Source organism: Pundamilia nyererei, unplaced genomic scaffold (assembly GCF_000239375.1).
Source record: "Pundamilia nyererei isolate P.nyererei 1_Seehausen unplaced genomic scaffold, PunNye1.0 scaffold00078, whole genome shotgun sequence".
NCBI lineage: Eukaryota > Metazoa > Chordata > Actinopteri > Cichliformes > Cichlidae > Pundamilia > Pundamilia nyererei.
The window spans coordinates 151,856-170,955 of record NW_005187479.1 but is presented as its reverse complement, the minus strand read 5'-3'; the positions used below and the strand labels follow the sequence as shown (position 1 = coordinate 170,955).

The 19,100-nt window shown below is 41.0% G+C and overlaps 1 protein-coding gene across 1 annotated transcript in view; it reads right to left on the bottom strand.

Annotated features, from left to right (window-relative positions):
* Positions 1-19,100, bottom strand: part of itpr2 (inositol 1,4,5-trisphosphate receptor, type 2) — a 61,397-nt gene that overhangs the window by 37,273 nt on the left and 5,024 nt on the right. Inside the window, exons 3-36 of the mRNA XM_005737618.1 lie at positions 18,973-19,091; positions 17,803-17,889; positions 16,084-16,242; positions 15,223-15,321; positions 14,997-15,080; positions 14,691-14,837; positions 13,776-13,871; positions 13,441-13,494; positions 10,336-10,487; positions 9,743-9,842; positions 9,503-9,663; positions 9,270-9,411; positions 8,957-9,115; positions 8,181-8,353; positions 7,837-7,956; positions 7,414-7,602; positions 7,079-7,330; positions 6,849-6,996; positions 6,591-6,741; positions 5,550-5,737; positions 5,328-5,451; positions 5,154-5,211; positions 4,816-4,993; positions 4,373-4,540; positions 3,852-3,938; positions 3,632-3,757; positions 3,386-3,508; positions 3,027-3,227; positions 2,421-2,672; positions 2,130-2,255; positions 1,887-2,015; positions 1,483-1,603; positions 690-871; positions 240-382 (exon numbers count right to left, since the gene is read on the bottom strand). Coding sequence (XP_005737675.1) covers positions 240-382; positions 690-871; positions 1,483-1,603; positions 1,887-2,015; positions 2,130-2,255; positions 2,421-2,672; positions 3,027-3,227; positions 3,386-3,508; positions 3,632-3,757; positions 3,852-3,938; positions 4,373-4,540; positions 4,816-4,993; positions 5,154-5,211; positions 5,328-5,451; positions 5,550-5,737; positions 6,591-6,741; positions 6,849-6,996; positions 7,079-7,330; positions 7,414-7,602; positions 7,837-7,956; positions 8,181-8,353; positions 8,957-9,115; positions 9,270-9,411; positions 9,503-9,663; positions 9,743-9,842; positions 10,336-10,487; positions 13,441-13,494; positions 13,776-13,871; positions 14,691-14,837; positions 14,997-15,080; positions 15,223-15,321; positions 16,084-16,242; positions 17,803-17,889; positions 18,973-19,091 — 4,798 coding nt within the window. The remainder of the gene's footprint in view (positions 1-239; positions 383-689; positions 872-1,482; positions 1,604-1,886; positions 2,016-2,129; positions 2,256-2,420; positions 2,673-3,026; positions 3,228-3,385; positions 3,509-3,631; positions 3,758-3,851; positions 3,939-4,372; positions 4,541-4,815; positions 4,994-5,153; positions 5,212-5,327; positions 5,452-5,549; positions 5,738-6,590; positions 6,742-6,848; positions 6,997-7,078; positions 7,331-7,413; positions 7,603-7,836; positions 7,957-8,180; positions 8,354-8,956; positions 9,116-9,269; positions 9,412-9,502; positions 9,664-9,742; positions 9,843-10,335; positions 10,488-13,440; positions 13,495-13,775; positions 13,872-14,690; positions 14,838-14,996; positions 15,081-15,222; positions 15,322-16,083; positions 16,243-17,802; positions 17,890-18,972; positions 19,092-19,100) is intronic.

The following is a 19,100-nucleotide window of genomic DNA, read 5'->3' as shown; positions in this document are numbered from 1 at the left end:
CCTACCATGTGGATTCATGGATTTTTCTTTCACATTCTGTCTCTCACAGTTGAAGTGTACCTCTGGTGCAAATTACTGACCTCTGTCATCATTTTAAGTGAGGGAACTTGCACAATCGGTGGCTGACTAAATACTTTTTTGCCCCACTGTAACTCCAAATACTAACTTAGTCATGCTGCTTTAAAATGTGGCCTGTGGGCTGTCTTTGTTTTAAGGACAGTTTATAGAGAGCTGCTTACTTGGACATAAAAGCTCCACCCTCACAGCGTAAACGAGCAGGCTCTGGAAACAGCAGTTCTGGGCTGTGCAGAACATCCACCAGCACAGAAAACTCTGCTTGAACCTTTGGACTGAACTGCTCCTCCAGATGGGACACAACCCCCTGCACAACACAACAGATGCATTAAAAATGCTGTAGCAGACTGTAGTGCTGATGAGCATGCATGTTCATACATTACGTAATTTTAAGGGATGGCAGTGTCAGTTTGTCAGGCCACTACTGTGACTATTGAAACTTTCTACATAACCAGAGGATAAATTCTAACAGCTTAGCACAGTCGTTAGATCAAAATGTTCATTTGCCTAATATTCCTTCTTGAGCATGTTGCACATTATCATAGACTCAAAGCACTGCAGTGTCAGAGCTGCTAGCATAGATGTAGACTCCCAGTGTTAGAATAAAGGTTCACCTGCAGTTTCTCTATGATGTTCTTATAGTCAGGCCCACCCAGTGGCTCCTTGCGAGGTCTTGTACGTGCAGAGATCCTCCAATCTTTAGCTGCCCGCTGCACCATATTACTATGGAACTTGAGAGACAAAGTGTTGACCTGGCTGTCCAGATCAACAGGGATGGCTATGGACCGTGCCTTAGCTGAAAAAAAGAACACGTAGAACATGTAGGAGATGTCATCGTGAGCTTAACTTTACAGTCATGTGAAAAGGGAGGCTTTCACAGGACTCTATGCAGCCCTATGGAAAACTAAGCACACACCAAGTACTGCTTGCAAACGTCAATGGAGTGAAGCAACACTGTAAAAAAAAAAAAAAAAACGGGGCAAAATTCTTCCACAATGATGTCAGAGATTGTTAAAGTCATACAGAAACTAGTTACTTCAAGGTATAGCTGCTAAAAGCGGTTCCTCAAGCTACTGAGTCACAGGGTGTACTTAGTTTTTTTATAGGACTGCGTGGAGGTGTTGTGAAAGATCTCTTTTTCAAATATGTTTCAACCTCAAATGCAACCAAAGCCTAACTTTGGCTGATCCAGCAAAGGACAATGGAACTGTGCTGCACACGATAATGTCATATAATAAGTAAAATAAAGGACAATTGAAAAGCAACATTACAGCAATAAATATTGGTAAAAATTCAGATCAGCATATGCACTGTAAGATATGGATTAAAACTTTTTAAATACACAGTGAATGTGAAGTAATGAAACCATCTCCTATCGAGGCTGAAGAGCAAAGTTGCATCACTCACCCACATCGGACAGTGTTTTGATACAACTCTCAATATTAGCCTTCTGAGCTGAGTTGAGCCATGTGCAGTTGTAAATCCGGAAGGCTGACTGGAGGAGCTTGATGAAGATAGACTGGTTTGTCTACATGTTAAATAAAAGAAGAAGAAGAAGAAGAAGAAGAAGAAGAAGAAGAAGAAGAAGAAGAAGAAGAACAAGAAGAAGAAGAAGAAATAGCAGCATGCTTTAACTTAAAAAGGCATAACCACAGGGAAATACAGAGGAACAATCAGATGGCATGACTTGAAAATTGAATGTCTCTGAGGTCATTACTGCTAAAAAAATAACTCAATCTTTATTAAATATGTTCACCATAAAGTTATCCAAATCCATGACATTTGCATGCTTGTCAGGGGTGAAGAGATACCTGTAGGTTAGAGTGATTAACAGAGAACTGAGAGCTGAAGAAACCCTTGACAATGGCCATCACCGTCTCCGTCACATACTTCTCCAGGGCTAGATCTGCATGGCTACGCTCCGTTGTAGTGTTGCACACCTAAATTACAAAAATCATGAAGAGGAATATGTCTATTATCATTTCCTATGCAATAGTCTTGACACATACACAGGCTCATAAGGAAAGAAAAAGAGGTGAATGAACCTGACTTACACTGGCCATGTCCACCAGGAAATTATCAAAGAGCTTCCAGATATGGGAGGAGGTGTAGATCTCCTTCATTTCGACCTCTGTGTCCACATAGCAGTGATTCACAAAGTTCACATAAGCAGTTTTGACCTTAGGGCGAGAAATTAGAAAAAGCAATGCCCAATTAGTTTTTGAAGGCACACAGCACTGAAATATAACCAAAAATGTCTTTACAGAAGGATGGCGATATTATTTATCTTTACCCTACACCTCAATGTGTATTCTTATTGTGTCGTAAAACTATCTGGTCACTACCTCTGGTATGCAATTCACATCAGTGACAACTTTAACAATGTCATCCAGCGGCAGCAGGGAATTGCATTTCAGCTCAGTGTAGACGTTCTTTCCCTCGGTACAGGCAGCCAGCAGCTCCACGAGTGTGTTATGATACGCCAGAGCTCCATACTCATCGGCCCGCTCCCGCTCAGAGCCCATCATTTGCAACAACACCTGGAAAGACGAGCGGTCGTTGTAGAACACCAGCACGTCCTCACCAGCGTTCACCAGCTGGAAAACGCAAACAGAGAACCCAAGAAGAAGAAAGGTTTAAGGAAGAGTCTCGCACACCGGCATTCATTTAAAAGTAAGCATCAAAAAAAGCCTTTCAATTTATAATTGATTCTTTGTGTAGTGCGCAAGTATTCTCATCTTCTCAAGTTCAGTGAAAACCAAACATGAAATGTTATGATTAGTAATAACAATCTGTCACATGTTAAATTTAAATAACCAGTTAGATGAGTGGCTGCAGTTATTAAGAAAAATACATGATAACTGATTTGGAGAACTTCCACATGAGTGTTTCCTGTTCATAAGATAATTTTTTCCCATTTTTCACACAAAAAACAAACAATAAAAACAAACCTCTGTCATGACTTTGTCCTGACATTTCTTTACATATTTTGTATCAGCCTTCACAATGGTTTGCAAAAACTTGAGGTACTGAACATGTCTTCCGTGCGTTTCGATGCAGTGGACAAAATGATGGACCACCCGCTCACTGATCTCATTGCACAGCTGGTAGTTGTTCATAAAGATGTGGCGCATCGTCTCAGCTTCCAGCAGCTGGAGAAAAGCAGGAGTTGTGAAGATGATAACGTTCACTTAAACGGCACACTGAATCATTCATCAAAAGAAACCATACGGCTGTCGCACTACTAGAAAGAGGACACCCAAAGGTATGCCAGCATGAGAAAAAGTGGAGCATAGTCATGTCTACACACCCCTGGAGTGAGGAAGAGGTTCAGCTGTTTATGTAGGAGAACTTGATTCTGATGGTTTCCTTTGCAAAAGTTTTGGAGAAATGTATGTGCCAGGGTCATGATGTCATTCATCTTGTCATCACTCTGTGAGAACATGGCACCGGGGAAATAAAAGATGATTAGAGAATCAGGAAGACATCCAGTAACTATGTTGCACACAGACTGAAGCAGAAAATCATTGAACTGGCTGTTGTGTACACGGCTTACCTTCTCATAAGGGATCTGCAGCAGGTCCAGCACCACTGTATGAGCTCCCATGTTCTTCAGCAGCCTCTGCTGCTGCACGCGACTCTTCTTGTTGCCGTAACACAGCTTACTGAGCCGCAGCAGGATCTATAGATGAGACCCACAAATTTTTTTCTCAGATGCACAAGAGCCCAACAGACATTTTACAGGAACACACTTGAGATAAGGATGTGCAGCGCACCTCTTTTACTATTTTATAGTTGTTTGCCTTGTTACTGTCGATCTGAGGTTTACTTTCCCCATCCTGCACTGGGCTCAGAACAGCCTCCTGAGAGAGACACGAGACATGTGAAAACAGTTGTGCTCAATGTCCACTTTAAAACAGGTCTGATTTTAATATGAAACAATCTTATCCCATCTCAGTGAGTTATTAAAGTGTGTTCAAAGACTTCCAGCACTCACGGAGATGCTCTAAAAATAACAGTAAAAATAAAAATTTGTCACACACAAGTGCCTAAATGCAGTTCCCTGTGAAGTCAGACATTTTTTACTAATTAAGCTAACAGAACAGTTGGACTTTTTCATTAGCTGTGAAGAAAAAACAACAATCATCGAAACCATTTACAGTGCAGAAGAATTACTGATGGCCCATTTAACACAAACAGTAATTTCTGAGAGAGCTGAAAATGTCATATCCAATTCTAAAACGTTACTTTTAGATGTTGCTTCTAGATGCTTTACTTTTAAATACGAGCACAGCACCTCAGTGTTTGGCTCTTTGGCCATCTTGGCAGCAAGTTCTTCACCGGTGTAGACTACACTCTTCTCCACCCACAGCTCTGACTTCTCAACGGTCAGACGCAGCTGGTCCAGATCCGACTTGATCTGCTTGTAGTTCTCTACATCCTGCTCTGACACGAGCAGCTGCACCTAAGACACGCACGCGCACAATGAAGAGTCAGTCAGGGATATTCCTAAAATATGTATAACCAAAAGAAATTGCTATCTTCTAATAAGTCTCTGTGTACCACTTTGGAGTCAAACTGGCTCTGAGGCAGTTTTTTTTTTCATCTGAGGAATCTCTTAGTGATGCATTTTAGAGCTGTTGGCTCTTTAGAGAACACTCCTCCTCCAAACTGATTACATCAACCAGTACTGAAAAAAATAATCACTTAACTCAGAAAGTGCAACTGCTTTGTTGTTACCTGTTTGAAGGCTTCCAGCACCTCAGATCTCTGACTGAAGTGTTTAAAGAGGAGCTGCAGAGACCCAGATACCAGTGGGGGGTAATCTTGCATGATGAGATAGATCAGAACCCTCAAAAATGTCCGGCCATCCTCACCGTCCAGCTCCACCGCGCTCCACTCAGAGCTGAAGTCAGAGCTGTGCATATTTAAATTTTTATTTGCTTTATCTGAATGTTTGAAAGCATATTAAAAAACACTGGCATACATTTCCTGTCCGTCTCTACTGTCAATCTAATAAAGGCATAAACGCCCCAACAAATCACGCGGAGTCAATAAATAGGCACATGTTCACCTACCTTTCTACAAACATGCTCTCTGCTTTTTGTACAATCTCATCTATGTCAGGTTCACAAGCTGAAGACAAAAATAAAATGAAAGAAAAAGTCACGTGAGCAGACTGCAGTAATTAACACAGGATAATGTAATAAATAACTTTTCTGCATTTGCACGGTAAGAGAGGAAAGTCTCACGTGTTATTGGAGGCACATCGGCCAAAGACATCGAGCTGTCAGTTAAGGCCCTGTCCCCAAACGCTTTCTTGTAGATCGACAGTAAGTATGTGATCCTGTAATCCAACCTCACACTCAAGATGAACTGTCAGAAAAAACCAAAGTTCACAAAAAAAGTGTCAAGCACTGGAAAAAGAAAATGCAGCAGTGATGGTAAGCAGAACATATAGAAGTGCCACTGACTTGCAGGATCTCGATGATCTTTAGTTTTGTGTCCATCACCATCAAATCCTCATTTTCAGGCAGGAAGAGCACCTTCCCATAGCGTAGAGAAGGAGAAGAGTCAGGGAGGATGTGTGGCACACCTCGACTCATCACCATCTGAGTCATCATTTCACCAACACCGTGGATCGTTCGCAGGACATTGTTGCCTAAAGAAAATAAGATTTATACATGTCTCATTATGTGTTTGTGTGTGTCAAGTCTATTGAAGTTAGATTACGTTCATTAAAAGCTAGGAAAGTCAAGAGAAACAAAATGCTACACAGCTATGAAAAGGTATTTGCCTCTTCTTGATTTCTTAGTGTTTTCAGCATATTTGTCACATTTCACATCATAAAACTTTAAGCTATCCAAACCTACCTGCCCCATGTGAAAAAGTAATGAATAATAAATGAATTACTTTTTCACATATAGTCACATTAATGACAAATCATGAATCATGAATTAACTGTGATAAACCACTTTTTTTTTGGCAGGTATCGCAAACACTTGATTGCAGCTCTTGTTGCAAAGAGTGGCAAAACCAGTTATTAGGCTTAGGTGGCAATTGCTTTTTCACACAGGGCAGGTGGGTTTGGATATCTTTTTCTCCCCTCAGTTAATTAAAATCATAATTTAAAAACTGCATTTTCTATTTAAACTGGTTATCTTTGTGTGATTTTACAAGTTATTTAAAATATAAGGGGTGACAGATATTCTGAAAACCTATGAAAAAAGGAAAGGGGCAAAAACTTTTTCACAGCATCGTAGATGACCCAGATGTTTCTCCAGCTGAAGAAAAGTTAATATATAGTTAGTGTTTTCATGTCATTAAACCTCAACACCATTTGTATCTACCAGTCTGTTCACCAATCTTAAAAGTTTTAATTTTTGTTTAAATTCTATCTGCATTGCATGAGCAGATCTGTCATTTCCTCTGTTCTCTGCATTTTTTAAATTTAGATTTAAAAAAAAAAATTCAAAGACACACATACAGTAATTTAAACACATAACTGCACTAACCGCCAGCCTCTGGGCCTTTGCTGAGCTTGTTCAAGGGGCTGGCCGGGTACTGGACAAAATCCAAGATGGACAGCAGAGTGCGCGTGAGGCGCAGCAACTCACTAAAGCTATAAAAACCAAAGTAAACCAGATTTCGAGCCAGGTTCACCACCTGAAAGAGAAATCAAACATGATCCATCATTAAAACAACCCAATAAAACCAGTAAATGAAAAAAAAAAACCATGCCAAAGTTATATCTGAAGTTATGTTTATCCTACCTCCAATGTGAGTTCATTCTTAGCTTTTTCCTCAAAAGGATGAGCCTGGTTTAGCACATCCTTAAGATATTCTTCCACAAACTCCATAGTTGGAGCAAACTTCTTCTTCATTTCCTCCGTTGAGCTGTCAGTTGACTCATACTCAAACCTGTTGAAGCCATTAAAATCTACATGTAGTCACTCACAAATTGTACTTGTAAACACATATAACCCAACACGTAGATGCTCACTCATTAATGTTGATCTTGGAGGGGATCTCGGTCCAGAGGCGGGCATAGCGCACAGGAACCACGGACTCCTGTGGGTCACGATCCACATGCATATGCAACATGAGGCGGCAAAAGGAGGCTCTGAGGTTGTAGGGCAGGCAGTCGTCATACATGCACCGCAGGAGCAGATCCACAGATAGCTGACTGGAGATCTGGTTGATGGCTAGGTACTGTCGGTCCAGACACATTTTAGCAAACAGGTTTAACTGGTATCTGTGGAGTAGAAGAAGAAATTGTCAGAAAAAGGGGAAAATGGTTTCTGTGCAAGCATTTGTGGAACTGAATGTTAAAGAGACCTGTAGTAGGTAATGATCTCGGCATCACACTTGTGGCTGGCCTTAGCATCCTGGGCCATGTGGCGGATGGATTTGCCATGAGGCTCCTTGTTGCTGTCGATCCAATAGAGCCAAACCTCCTCCTCCTCCCCCCCCTCTTCTTGTATCAGAGAGGACTCCAGGTTGCTGGACTCTATGTTTGAGATTAGTCTTGGAAGGATAAAGGAGCGAGTGAGACATTAAGTATTAGCTAGAAAAACTGCTCACTTTACACACTGACGTAGAGCTGCTGCTGCTGAAAATATACATTTCACAAGAGGTAGATGCTCTGGAGGAAACGGCAGTCTCGCACGGTGTGCAAAGGCATCACATATTGGAATTTTTCTTTTTTTTTTTTATGGTTCGGGACATTTTAAAATATAACAATCACCAGGTGTGACTCACTTGGTCTGGATGAGGATATCTGCATTGGAAGGATTCAGCATGAATTTACAGATAAGCTCTTGTGTGATGGGGATGGCCGTCTTGTTGGACACACAAAGATCAGACAAATAGTCCAGAAATCTGTGCAAAGCAGAGCAGACATGAAATGCCGAGGTTTGTTCAAATATATATTTACATTTAAGATTAACCAGTATATATAAAAATAGAAGAAATAAAAGATATCAAGTAAGTAAGCAGCAGCTGGAAGAAAGATTTGAACTAATTTAACACTTTTCCAGCATTTTTTCCCTCCATGTAATTGTTCCCTGGGGTTGTCTAATATTTGGGAGGTCTGCTTGACTGACCTGGGTTCTCTGTTGCGCCTCAGCAGGTTGACAAAGGTCTCAATCTCTCTGGCTGTAATGTGTTTTTCCAGCAGCTTGCGGTTGTTGTGCACCAGTGCAGTGATCGTGTCTTCAGCCAGAATCTCATACCCGATCTGAGACTGCATGATTGTGAATTTTTTGGCTATATATTCCTGCATGAGGAAACAAACATGCGTTTATCAGCACTCGTAATGCAGAACGTGGTGAAATAAAAGTGTGTGTGTATATATGTGTGTGGGTGAGACTCACCAAAGGACTTTTGTTTTATTAAGATAAATAATAATAAATAAAAAACTGGATTTGCAATAAAATTAAAGAAGGGAATGTTTTCATACATTTTGCTGTTTTGATCATCATAGCACAATTGTTGACTGAATGTTGCTATGTATTTTTCTTTTTGAGACCTACTACTTCGATTGGGACCATTAACACATCAGTTGGGGTCCCCAATAGATTTTTTCAGACCATCTGGCAGAATCTATACTGGTTTCAGTCAAAAGCCACCTCTATCCTTAGCTACCTCACATCTTATTGACACTGTTAATGACCCTGATGACAACTCAATGAAAACTCAATATCAGCTTGTATGGAGGCCAGGGAACAACTTTCCTGGCCTGAAAAAAAATAAAATAAAATAAATCAACAAAGTGCCAGAGACTTTGTTGCTACATGATTTTATGATTTTATTATTTTCCCCGCACTGGTTAGCTGTTCAAACCCAAAAACAGCAACTTATATACAGCATGACAACATACCTGGTTCTTGCGATAGTCCTGTTGGGAGTGGCGTAGGATCCTGTAGCACAGGCTGAACATATACTTGTAGTGAGCATAGCGCTGGTCTCCCAGTTCCTCCAACCTTAGCATTGGCCCGTCGCCACTATCTGTAAATGAAGCCTTCAGGATGCCAAATATCTAGACAAGCAAAAACCACAATGCACTGATAAAGAACTGAACACAAAATGTTTTTATTGTAATTTAGCTGTATCATTCGTTGCAGTAGACTTTTGCACCGGGGCCTTTTTTAATACTTAGTACCAATCAGCACCTGTGTTTACATATTCCTGACCTGGGCAAGGATGTTTTGTTCCCGCATGAGTTTCTGCCGCTCCCGGTTGGGCGTGGATGTGACCACAGACAGAACGTCCTCTCCGTTGTTTGGCACCACACACACAAAGTAAACCAGGTCCTCCAAAAGCTTAGTCACAAACCTGAAATATGCACGAATGAAATATTACATCAGAACATGAAGTACGCACATCATCTGGTGTTACGTGTGTCGCGGTGCTTGCTTTTCTATACCTCCTCTCATTTTGGGTAATACTGGCGTTGAAACACTTCTTCACAGTGGACTCCAAGACTTTGTTTGCATCATTAGCAAAGTCCAAGTCTCTGACCTCTGATAGGGGAACAGACACAATGGCGAACGCTTCTTTGTCCTCTTTAGTAGAACAGGTGCCAATCTATTGTGACAGCCAAAAAAATATGTTAAGTAATCTATCCAGGGTTAGTGCGAGTGTGTGAGTGTGGCCATATTCAGACCTTGAGCATAACTGGACGCTCCTCATCTGCATCAATGGGGACGTTGGTGCTGGTCACCCAGGTGTTGGTGCACAGGTGTCTAAGTCTTACATAGGAGTTTCTGAGGAAGGACAATTTATTCACAGCATGAATGTCAGTTAATTATTTATCTGCGGTAAAATAATTAAAAGTGATCCATCCAGTAAAGTCAATTAACCTACATCCATTCTTAAATTGTTATTTTTAGCAGCAGCAAGACTTTGGGATACTGAAAGTCACAAATTCCCATTACAAATTTCTGTTTTTTTAACAGCTATTCCAACTTTTACTCCAATGGTTTGTGATTGATTCTTTTTTACAATTTACAGACATTAACCTAGAATGTGTTCCACTTATTGTGAACTGGAATAACCTTTAATAACGCTGTTTTACTCCATCCCCCATGAGTCACTATAATTATTACTAACAACAAAATTTAAGTAATCTCAAGAAAAAGGGTCAGAAGTTAGAATTAGAAATGGAAGATTTTCTGACATGAGCTACTGTGAGCCTCCTGTGGAAGTTAAAGCTGTGACCTATTTTCTTTAGCGTTGCCTCGCGTGGGAATAACTGACCTGGGCACGAGACAGTCGGCACGCTGCAGAGTGGTGGCATCCAGCTCAAACAGAGATGAAATGTCATTCCCATGAGGAACAGAAACCAAGGTGAAAGCAATCCTTTCTGCTGCTTGATTCTTCTTCTTCGAGTACACAATATCGGTCTCATTCTGAAGCGTACACACGCACATACACACCCACAAAAACAAAGGAAGAAAAACATTTGTGTGTGCAGTTTAAAAGCTTATATGGCACAGGCAAGTTACTCGTCAGTCAGAGTCTGTTTCAACTATCAGACTCAACACAGCACAGCAAGCGCAGAGTCGATGCTGGTTTAACTTGAGAAAAAAAAGAATCTCTCTGCAGAGCTCGGCTACGCAAATGGGTCAATTGAAGAAAGTCGTACAGAGTGCAACTCATTAATACACAGGTTAACGGGGTTATTGTGCAAATTATCCTCCTGAACCATTGCATCAAAATGCTTATTTTTGTTGCTCAAACGTCTAAAAGTTAAAAGAAAATTGACTGAAAAGTTTTAAACTTTTAGTGACTCAAATTGTTCAAGTTTTTTTGGTTTGCTTGTTTTTTGGGTTAATGCTAGTTCCAGCTACTCATGTAATACGCATGTAATATTGCATACATACAGTGGAGTTGCACAGGAAAGAAAAACTGTTTTTTAATGACATTATACACAAAGTAATTAACAGGCTAACAGGCTCTGGATGGGACTGGTAACTCTCAAGTGTATTGAGTGACTTCACGATGTTCTCCAAAAGTTGATTTTGTTCATCTGGACGTAGCGTTTTGTGGGAGAAACGTTTCGTCACTCATCCAAGTGACTTCTTCAGTCTCAGCTGACTGCAGGTTTCCCCCAATCTTATAAACAGTACATTTGCACAATGACTGAAACCAGCCCACTGAAGGAACAATGGGCTGGGAGGTCAGTTCCTTAATCTGAAGAAGTCACTTGGATGAGTGACGAAACGTTTCTCCCACAAAACGCTACGTCCGGATGAACTGAATCAACTTTTGGAGATTTACCTACCTGGATGACTGAGCATGCATCAAATCACAATGTTATTTTTATCCTGCTTTCCTGCACTTTCCTATTTTTTTCTACACTTCACTACCATTCAAAGTCATTATCTTTTACTACTACTTCTTTCAGTTGCTCCTTTTTTAGGGGTCGCCACAGTGGATCATTTGCCTCCATATCACAACATCTCTAGCATCCTCCTCTGTTACACCAACCCTTTGCATGTCCTGCTTCACTACATCCATGAACCTCCTCTTTTCCTCTTGCCTGGCAGCTCCATATTCATCTCAGCGTCACCTCTGTAACCAGACCCGCCCCTCCAAAATACTAATTTCTAATCCTCTTACTCCTGTTCATCACCAGAGGAAAAAATCTTAGCATTTTTAAGTCTACTACCTCATGCTCAGCCTCCTGTTTTTTTGATAGTGTCACATCTCTAAGTCATACATCATAGCAGGTCTCACTATATGTTGTAAACCTTCCCTTTCACTATCCTTCTGTCACAAATCTCCCTGTACACTTATTTCCACCTTTTCACCCTCCTCCGCACCCTCTTCTTCACCTCTCTTGTTCGCTGTAATTTCAGGAATTTAAACTAATCCACCTTCACTACTTCCACTCCTCAAATCTTTATCATTCCCTTATCTCCCCCCATCTCATTCACACCCATGTGTTTCATTCCTCTTCTCGCCAGTGCATTCCTCCACCTGCTACATACTCCGACTGCAGCTCACGTCCTCTGCAAACATAGTTCACTGGGAACTTAAATTAAACGAAAACCTAAAGTGCGAGTGCAAAAAGGTAGTCTGGTTTTGTGAAAATAGCGATGAGAAAAAACAAATCAATGACAGTAATTCAGATTATTTCAATAAAATTTTTTTTTGTTTTTTCTGTAGCTGCACTCAAAAAAAAACTTCGGATGACAAGATTAAACAGAAAGTTTGATTCAAGCGTTTCGTTGACTCTACAATTTTTTCACCCATGTAAAAACTTTTGATTGATCTGATAAACAGTTTAGCACTGAAGGCAGTAAAAAACTTTTTGTTGTTCTCCTCATGTGCAATCTAGCAAATCTACCAACATCCCAAGGCAATAATTCAAATTGTACTCGCATACCCAATGGAAAAAAGATCCAGTACATCCGGCTGCACAGTAAATATTCAGCCACGCTGAAATAAAATTGTAAGTATGGAAAGTATTGGCTCTGCACTGACATACCTAGTGTCAAGTTGTTGTGTTTTTCCATGCATACACCTAAATAAGACCTAATGTTGATTAATTGAGTACAAATTACACCGAAAACACAAAGAGCCGGGACTTCTCCGTGTGTTGTGTCAGACACTGCAGTACTTAGGCTCCTAAAGAGCGCAGATACTGCAGATAATGGTGAGGGTTAATTTCTCCCACTGTTCTCTGCATGTCAATGGGAAGCTCCCCGGAGCTGCCTCCATGCCTCAGCTTCTCCATCCTCCCACTCTCCTCCTCCCCTCCTCCACCTCCCCCTCCGCTCTGCTAGTGACTCACCCCACCAGCTTAGCACAGCCGAGTGGAGCAGAGCAGACAGCACGTCTGCCTCCCCTCCATCCCCTCTCGCAGGGCACCCCCACACACCCAGACGTTATGTAAGGAGCCCCCTGTGTGTCTGAAATTCAGCATGTGCATGAGAAAGTGTGCGAGACTGAGAGAGTTGGTGTGCATGCTCCTTGCATTGCCAGAATACAAATGTGCAAGCTCGCTAAGAGCTGAAAGAAATGTCTAGATATAGATTTGGAGTTTGGCAGAGTTTGTGTGTGTGCGAGAGAGAAAGAGAGAAAGGAACTGGTGGTATTGCATAACCAAATAATGGGGAGACAGAGAAGTTTGAAGTTGCAACGCATTTACCTTAAAAACACAGTTTGAAGTTTCTCTCGTGTTAATTAACTCGTCTTATTTCAGTTGAATTTAGAAAAAAGAACAAGAATTAAACGTGCTCTAAAATTCATTAATACTGACAGTGCCTTAGTATTAAGAATATATAAGCAAAATTAAAGTAAGCCACAGTCTGATGTCAAGGGGGTGTGATAATACATGTAAATCAGCTTGTTTACCTGATTCACATCTCCTTTGGTCTCCACAGTTTTGGGTATGAATTCAGGGTTTACCTGCAGAGAGAAGATGACCCGTCAGTGGCCTCAGATCTAGAAAGCTCTGATGACAGAGTCATTATCATCATCAACACCTAAAACAATCTATTCAACAGCAACGCACGGGTGATAGTGGGCATAACAATGGGAACACTGCCACCTACAGCACATCATCTAAAATCCTCTTCAGCTGTGCTCACTCAAAACTGAAAAGCAGGTGCACTCAGCTTGAACAATAAACACCATATGATTATTAATGTCAGCTGATTTTTAAAAGCAGGTAACATTAAAAAAAAAACCTCAGCTGCCAGGTAATTTCCAGTCGCCAGGTGTTTGAAGCGGAAGAGACTGTTCCACTGTCCAGCTCCGCTCCGACAGGGGTCATAGTGCACAACCTGACATAAGGACACAAAATAAGAAGCTTTAGTTTTGTTTTTTTTATCAGAGATTAGCATGTTTTCAACAGTATCACTCCAAAGAATGTATTTCAGTGTCCAGCAGTTGAGAGGAGCTTTAATTATCTTGCTCACAGCTTGTATGTGAATTAGAGTACTGCACATATATTTAGACATATATATGCACATTTAAAAAAAAAAAAAAAAAAGACAGCTGGTGTAAAAGCATTGAGATTAATTCGCTGAATGTAACACCGTGCGGTTACATGACCTGGAAGATTATGAACTAAAAGTCACACTGGCATAAATGCCTTGATTTTAAAGCTTTTGGTACGCCAACATCATTCTGCACCGCAGTATCAGAATGAGTCAGCGTCATCTCTTACACACTGGCAAGAACACAAGAATATTCTGTTTTCCACAGACTGTTGCAACAACATGTCAGACACTGATACAGTAAGAGAAGTACATCCTGGCACAAACAGAGGGACAACAGGAACTTCAACTAACTGCAAGCTGATAAAGAGGAACATGCAGCACAACAGACGGGTTTATACAGAACTAAAGACGAGCACATGTCTTACATAAAGGGGAAATAATGTCATAAAGTCATGATTGAATGATCTTTTTTCATGGCAATTTTAATATCTGCTTATCCAAATTGTGCTGAGCACAGTTTACAAGTCAGGATTTTACTCTGTTAAAGCCGTGCCTGGCAGTTACTTAGAAGGAGAAACTGCCCCCTGACCGCCAAGTTACCCCGGGGCTGAATTCACCAAACATACTACGGTCACAATTTCAGTCTGTTCTATGCTTTACCTCAATCTCCCACAGAGCCTTGGAGCTGGTAGCAGAGGTGGCAGACTGCCGCAGTGTGGTCCTGAGAAAAACGTACTGATGATCCTTGTACTCGTCACAGGTTAGAAACTTCTCCTGCTCAGCATGAAACAACCTCACAACGTCTCCCTGACAGAGGACAGCAAACAAAAACATGAGTGCTACATAGCAGAAAACTGCATGTTACACATTTTAAGACGCATATAATGAATGTGGTTCCATTAGAAATAATGGCTAACAAGAATATAAAGAAAGAGGGGAGGAGACGGGGGGGGGAAAAAAGCATACTCCTTTTAGGACATCGTCCCTGTAGTCACTAAACTTCATGAACAAGGTGACTTTCCAGCTGGTGTTGCAGTTAACAGCATTGACCTAGGGCATGCACACAAGTAGAAGACAATCGGATAAATAAGAGTCATCTGCCGAAATCACTATGATGATATAGTAATAATGTGACATCCTCCTTTTAATACCCCGGTGCTGATGAAAAATAATCCAAGTGCACTAGTCTCACCTCTTTGCAGCCAAGGTTATCCAAAAGCTCAATGTTACTGGCGTGAAGCGGCTGTCCGGCGTTCACTGGCATCAGCACCACTTTGTCTCCAACCACCACCTTGAAACCAATAGAACAGTCAAATTACAAAAAGAGACCCTGTTTTGTCAATTTCTTGCAGTTTTCCAATAGCTTAACAGGAAAGTAAGAATGCATCCATGCAAAGGGTTTTTCAAACATCCCCATTTTTTTTTCTGGTCAAGGGTGCAGCAGCAAAACAGGCTGGGCTTCACTTGAGAGAGTGGTCGAGCCGTTCACAGCAAACAGATTTATTCATATCATGGCCAGAGGATGTGAATGCAGCATTCAAAAGACACGAGGACTTAAAAGTGCACTTCCTTTTGCTTACTTAACACATGCTTTCTAGTTCATAAAATAGAAAGCTGTAACAGACTCTACGCGGTCAACTGTTTCTCCTCTTAAGCATCCACACACAAGCACGCTGTGGTATCAGAAACAGGTGGCCTGTGCTGTTCTGGAGTATTTGACAATATTTCAGCAGTGGCAAACAGTAGATAAAAAGCAAACCAGCTGACTAGATTTTTAACCTCAACCTGACAGTCTACATGCATTCGAAATGGTGTTGCATCCATGCTTTTCCACAGTATTTTGTGTCAGACCTAACACATGTACACACATCATGCACAATCAGAAGCAATACCTTTAACCATAGGATGCTAAAGCCAAAGGAGAAGGACAAAATCAGAAATGTTACTTGAACAGGACAAACAATGAACTGACAGTCTAGACAGAGGGAATGTCAAGTTTTTGTACAGTACTTCATGTCTACAAAGAGCTGATGCCAAGGAGAGAGAAACCTACATTGTCTCCTTCGCTGCGGAGCTTCCAGAAGGGCTGAATATAGAACCAGGAGCCCTCATTTCCAGCCGGGTCCAAAGAAACCCGCATGGCATTCTTCTCAAGCAAAGCAGGGAGTCGCTTATTCACCGTCAGGTACTTATTACTCTTTATGTGCAGGAGCTGAGACAGAAAAATTAGGCAGTTTAGACACTGGGAGAGCAGTGGAGGAGGATGTATTCAGACCATTTATCCATCATTGTTAGGGGGGGGGGGAATGAGTGTGAAGAAAAAAGTCCTGCTTTGAAAATGTTCCCAAGTAGCAGATCGTTACATGGAGAAACCTTTGGAATGCAAGCATGCTGATCCACACAGGTGTACACACGGGTATTCACAGACGCGGACTACAGCTTTCTTGGCTGCTGCCTCAAAGCACATTGTGTGCTGTCTATCTTGCGTTCTGCACAATATCGTTTATTACTTAGTATCTACTGATATTTACTGCTAGCTAGTTTATTGTGATGGTGCCGTTTTTTTAATTATGTTGCTCTTTGTTGTTTGCTTTCTCTTCTGTTTTTTTTCTCCATACAGGTGACCCAGGTGTTTCTTTTTTTTTTTTCTTTCTTCCCCCCCTTCTCACCGTCTCTTCTCCCCTTTGGTTTTCTTTCTCTCCCTCTCTTTCTTTCATTCTTTCTCCCTGTCCTATCCCCCAGTCATGTCTGTCCCGTTTGTAGGAAGTGAAAATAAAATAAATTCATAATTATAATAGAGGTCAATCAAATGGACGAAGGAAGAAAAGAGAAAAAAAAAGAAAAAAAGAAAAAAAAAGAAAATGTTCCCAAGTAAACGCAGGCAGGGATATGCAGCGAAATGGTCTCAAGGTTTGCATCATAGTTACACAGAGAAAATGATTCTTATGTTCAACCAGCAGGTGACTAAAACAACATAAACACAACATAAAAAATGTATGTAAAAATTATTCATATAATTCAGAAGAAAGAAAAACCCAGAAAATGCTAAAACCATGAAATATTTAACATTTTTGCTCAACAAATCTAAGTTATAATCTGAATAATCATCTGGCAAAATGTGTATACTGCAGGTGCAATTTCTGATGATGCTTCAGTCAGAGAACAGTGCTGCTTTAGGTCTGCCATCTCGTCTTTTTGTCCTCCACCCTGCACGCCACGCTGATATTAGATTCAACTAAAGAAAAGTGGACAAATGATGTGTTTTTGAGAGCCTGCAAGTAACAAGGTGCCTTCATAGGTCTGTGTGTGTTAACAATAAGCAAAAACATTGCTCTGAAAATGCTCAGGTACAAGGACTGGACTGAATGAGCCATCCGCTCATTTGTAGGATACACGAGCTACTCCACTATGTTATTTAATTTGACTTCATTTGGAGACATTTCCTGAATTCACTGAACAAACGAGGTTCTAAATTAGCCCGTGCTTTGAGTCAATACAGACAAATTGCTTATCCATAAGGCGAGTTAACTAAGGTAAGGGAACAATGGCCGGTACCTTTCACAACAGCAGTTAAATGTGTGGTTTCCCAATCCAACCATGCAGGTAAGAGTTCAGCAATGAGTGAAATCAAATACCAGCATTGTTTTTTTAGAAACCTGCCTGAGGTGTCAGGGGTTAGATGACAGTAACAGAAGCTGGGTAAACAATAAAACAAAAGGTAGGCTCAGCACACAACAGAGTGTAACACCATAGTTTAAGAGATTATCTCTACCTGGATAACACTGCTGTACTTGACAACTTCTCCAAGAAGTTTCTTGTTCTCTGAATCGTTCTGCTTCTGCTCCAGTTCTGCTGCATGCTGCGTAACGAAGCAGACGATTGTTAAAAAGGTATTACATACACATCCTTCCTCATTCCACATTTTGTTTACAAACGGAAAGAAAGAAAGAAAGAAAGAAAGTGTACTTTATTGGTCCCCGTGGGGAAAATCGCTCTCTGCATTTAACCCATTCACTCAGTGAAGCAGTGGGCAGCCATGTGTGTGGAAAGGTTGTCCACACAAGATCAACGACCAACCCTACGCTACCATTTTTAAAAAAAAAATATGCTGGATGGTCATAATAAACTGAAGTATGCTCTCTTAACCTCTCTGCTCTGCTTCGTGTGTCACTGGTCAAGCAGAGGAGACCCCCGCGGTGAATCAGAGAGCAACGGAAAGAAAATAGTTCAACTGACAGCAAAACACAGTAGAGGCTCTCACGCTGAGGTCTAAAAAAAAATAATTGGATTTTACAGTTAAATTAGTAAAGTGATGTTAAACTCAATAATGATGTTGGCTTACTCATAACACATTGCGTCTTATCCTCACATTGACAAATAAAGCTTAATAATTTAACACTCAGAGTCCAGATATCTGTGCTAGATGGAAAGAATGGATTGGTGCATTCCTGATTTAAACTGTAATTAGGCATAAATTCATGCATAATTGCTTCCTGATTGTCATTTGAGCTCATGTGCCCAACGACGGTTCAGAGTACCCGGTCTTCTCGGCGTCCCTGGTTTGAGTTCTTGAAGGTACCCCTGCTGAGGGACTTCATTGCTTACATGGGCAACAACAGTGTGACCTAGAGGGCTGTGACTGGGAGGGGCGGCCTGTCCACTATAAACCCAATTAGTGTTTTCTGCTACAAACAGTCTGTCCACAGCAAACTCCATGTTCAAGAATAACAGGGTTTATAAGCGCACTTGGTACAAGGACATCCTAGGTCACACTCTGGTCAGGTTTTGTAATCATATCATTACATCTGTGGCCATGTTTCTTCTGTCTGTTCTCTGCTAATAGCCCCATTACAAGCAGAAAGAAAACAACTGCATACAAGTTAAAAAGTTCTGTAGAACTTTTAAGGCTTTGAAATGCTCATAAAATTAAAAATCCTCATACCTGTAACTTTTTAAAGAGTTCTCCTTGTGTGTTGTTGTTTCCTTGTTTCCCTTGTTTTGCCTTCCAGAACTGTTTCTGGGCCGAGTATCTGTTCATGGGACATACCTTGAAGAGGCAATCTGCAGAAG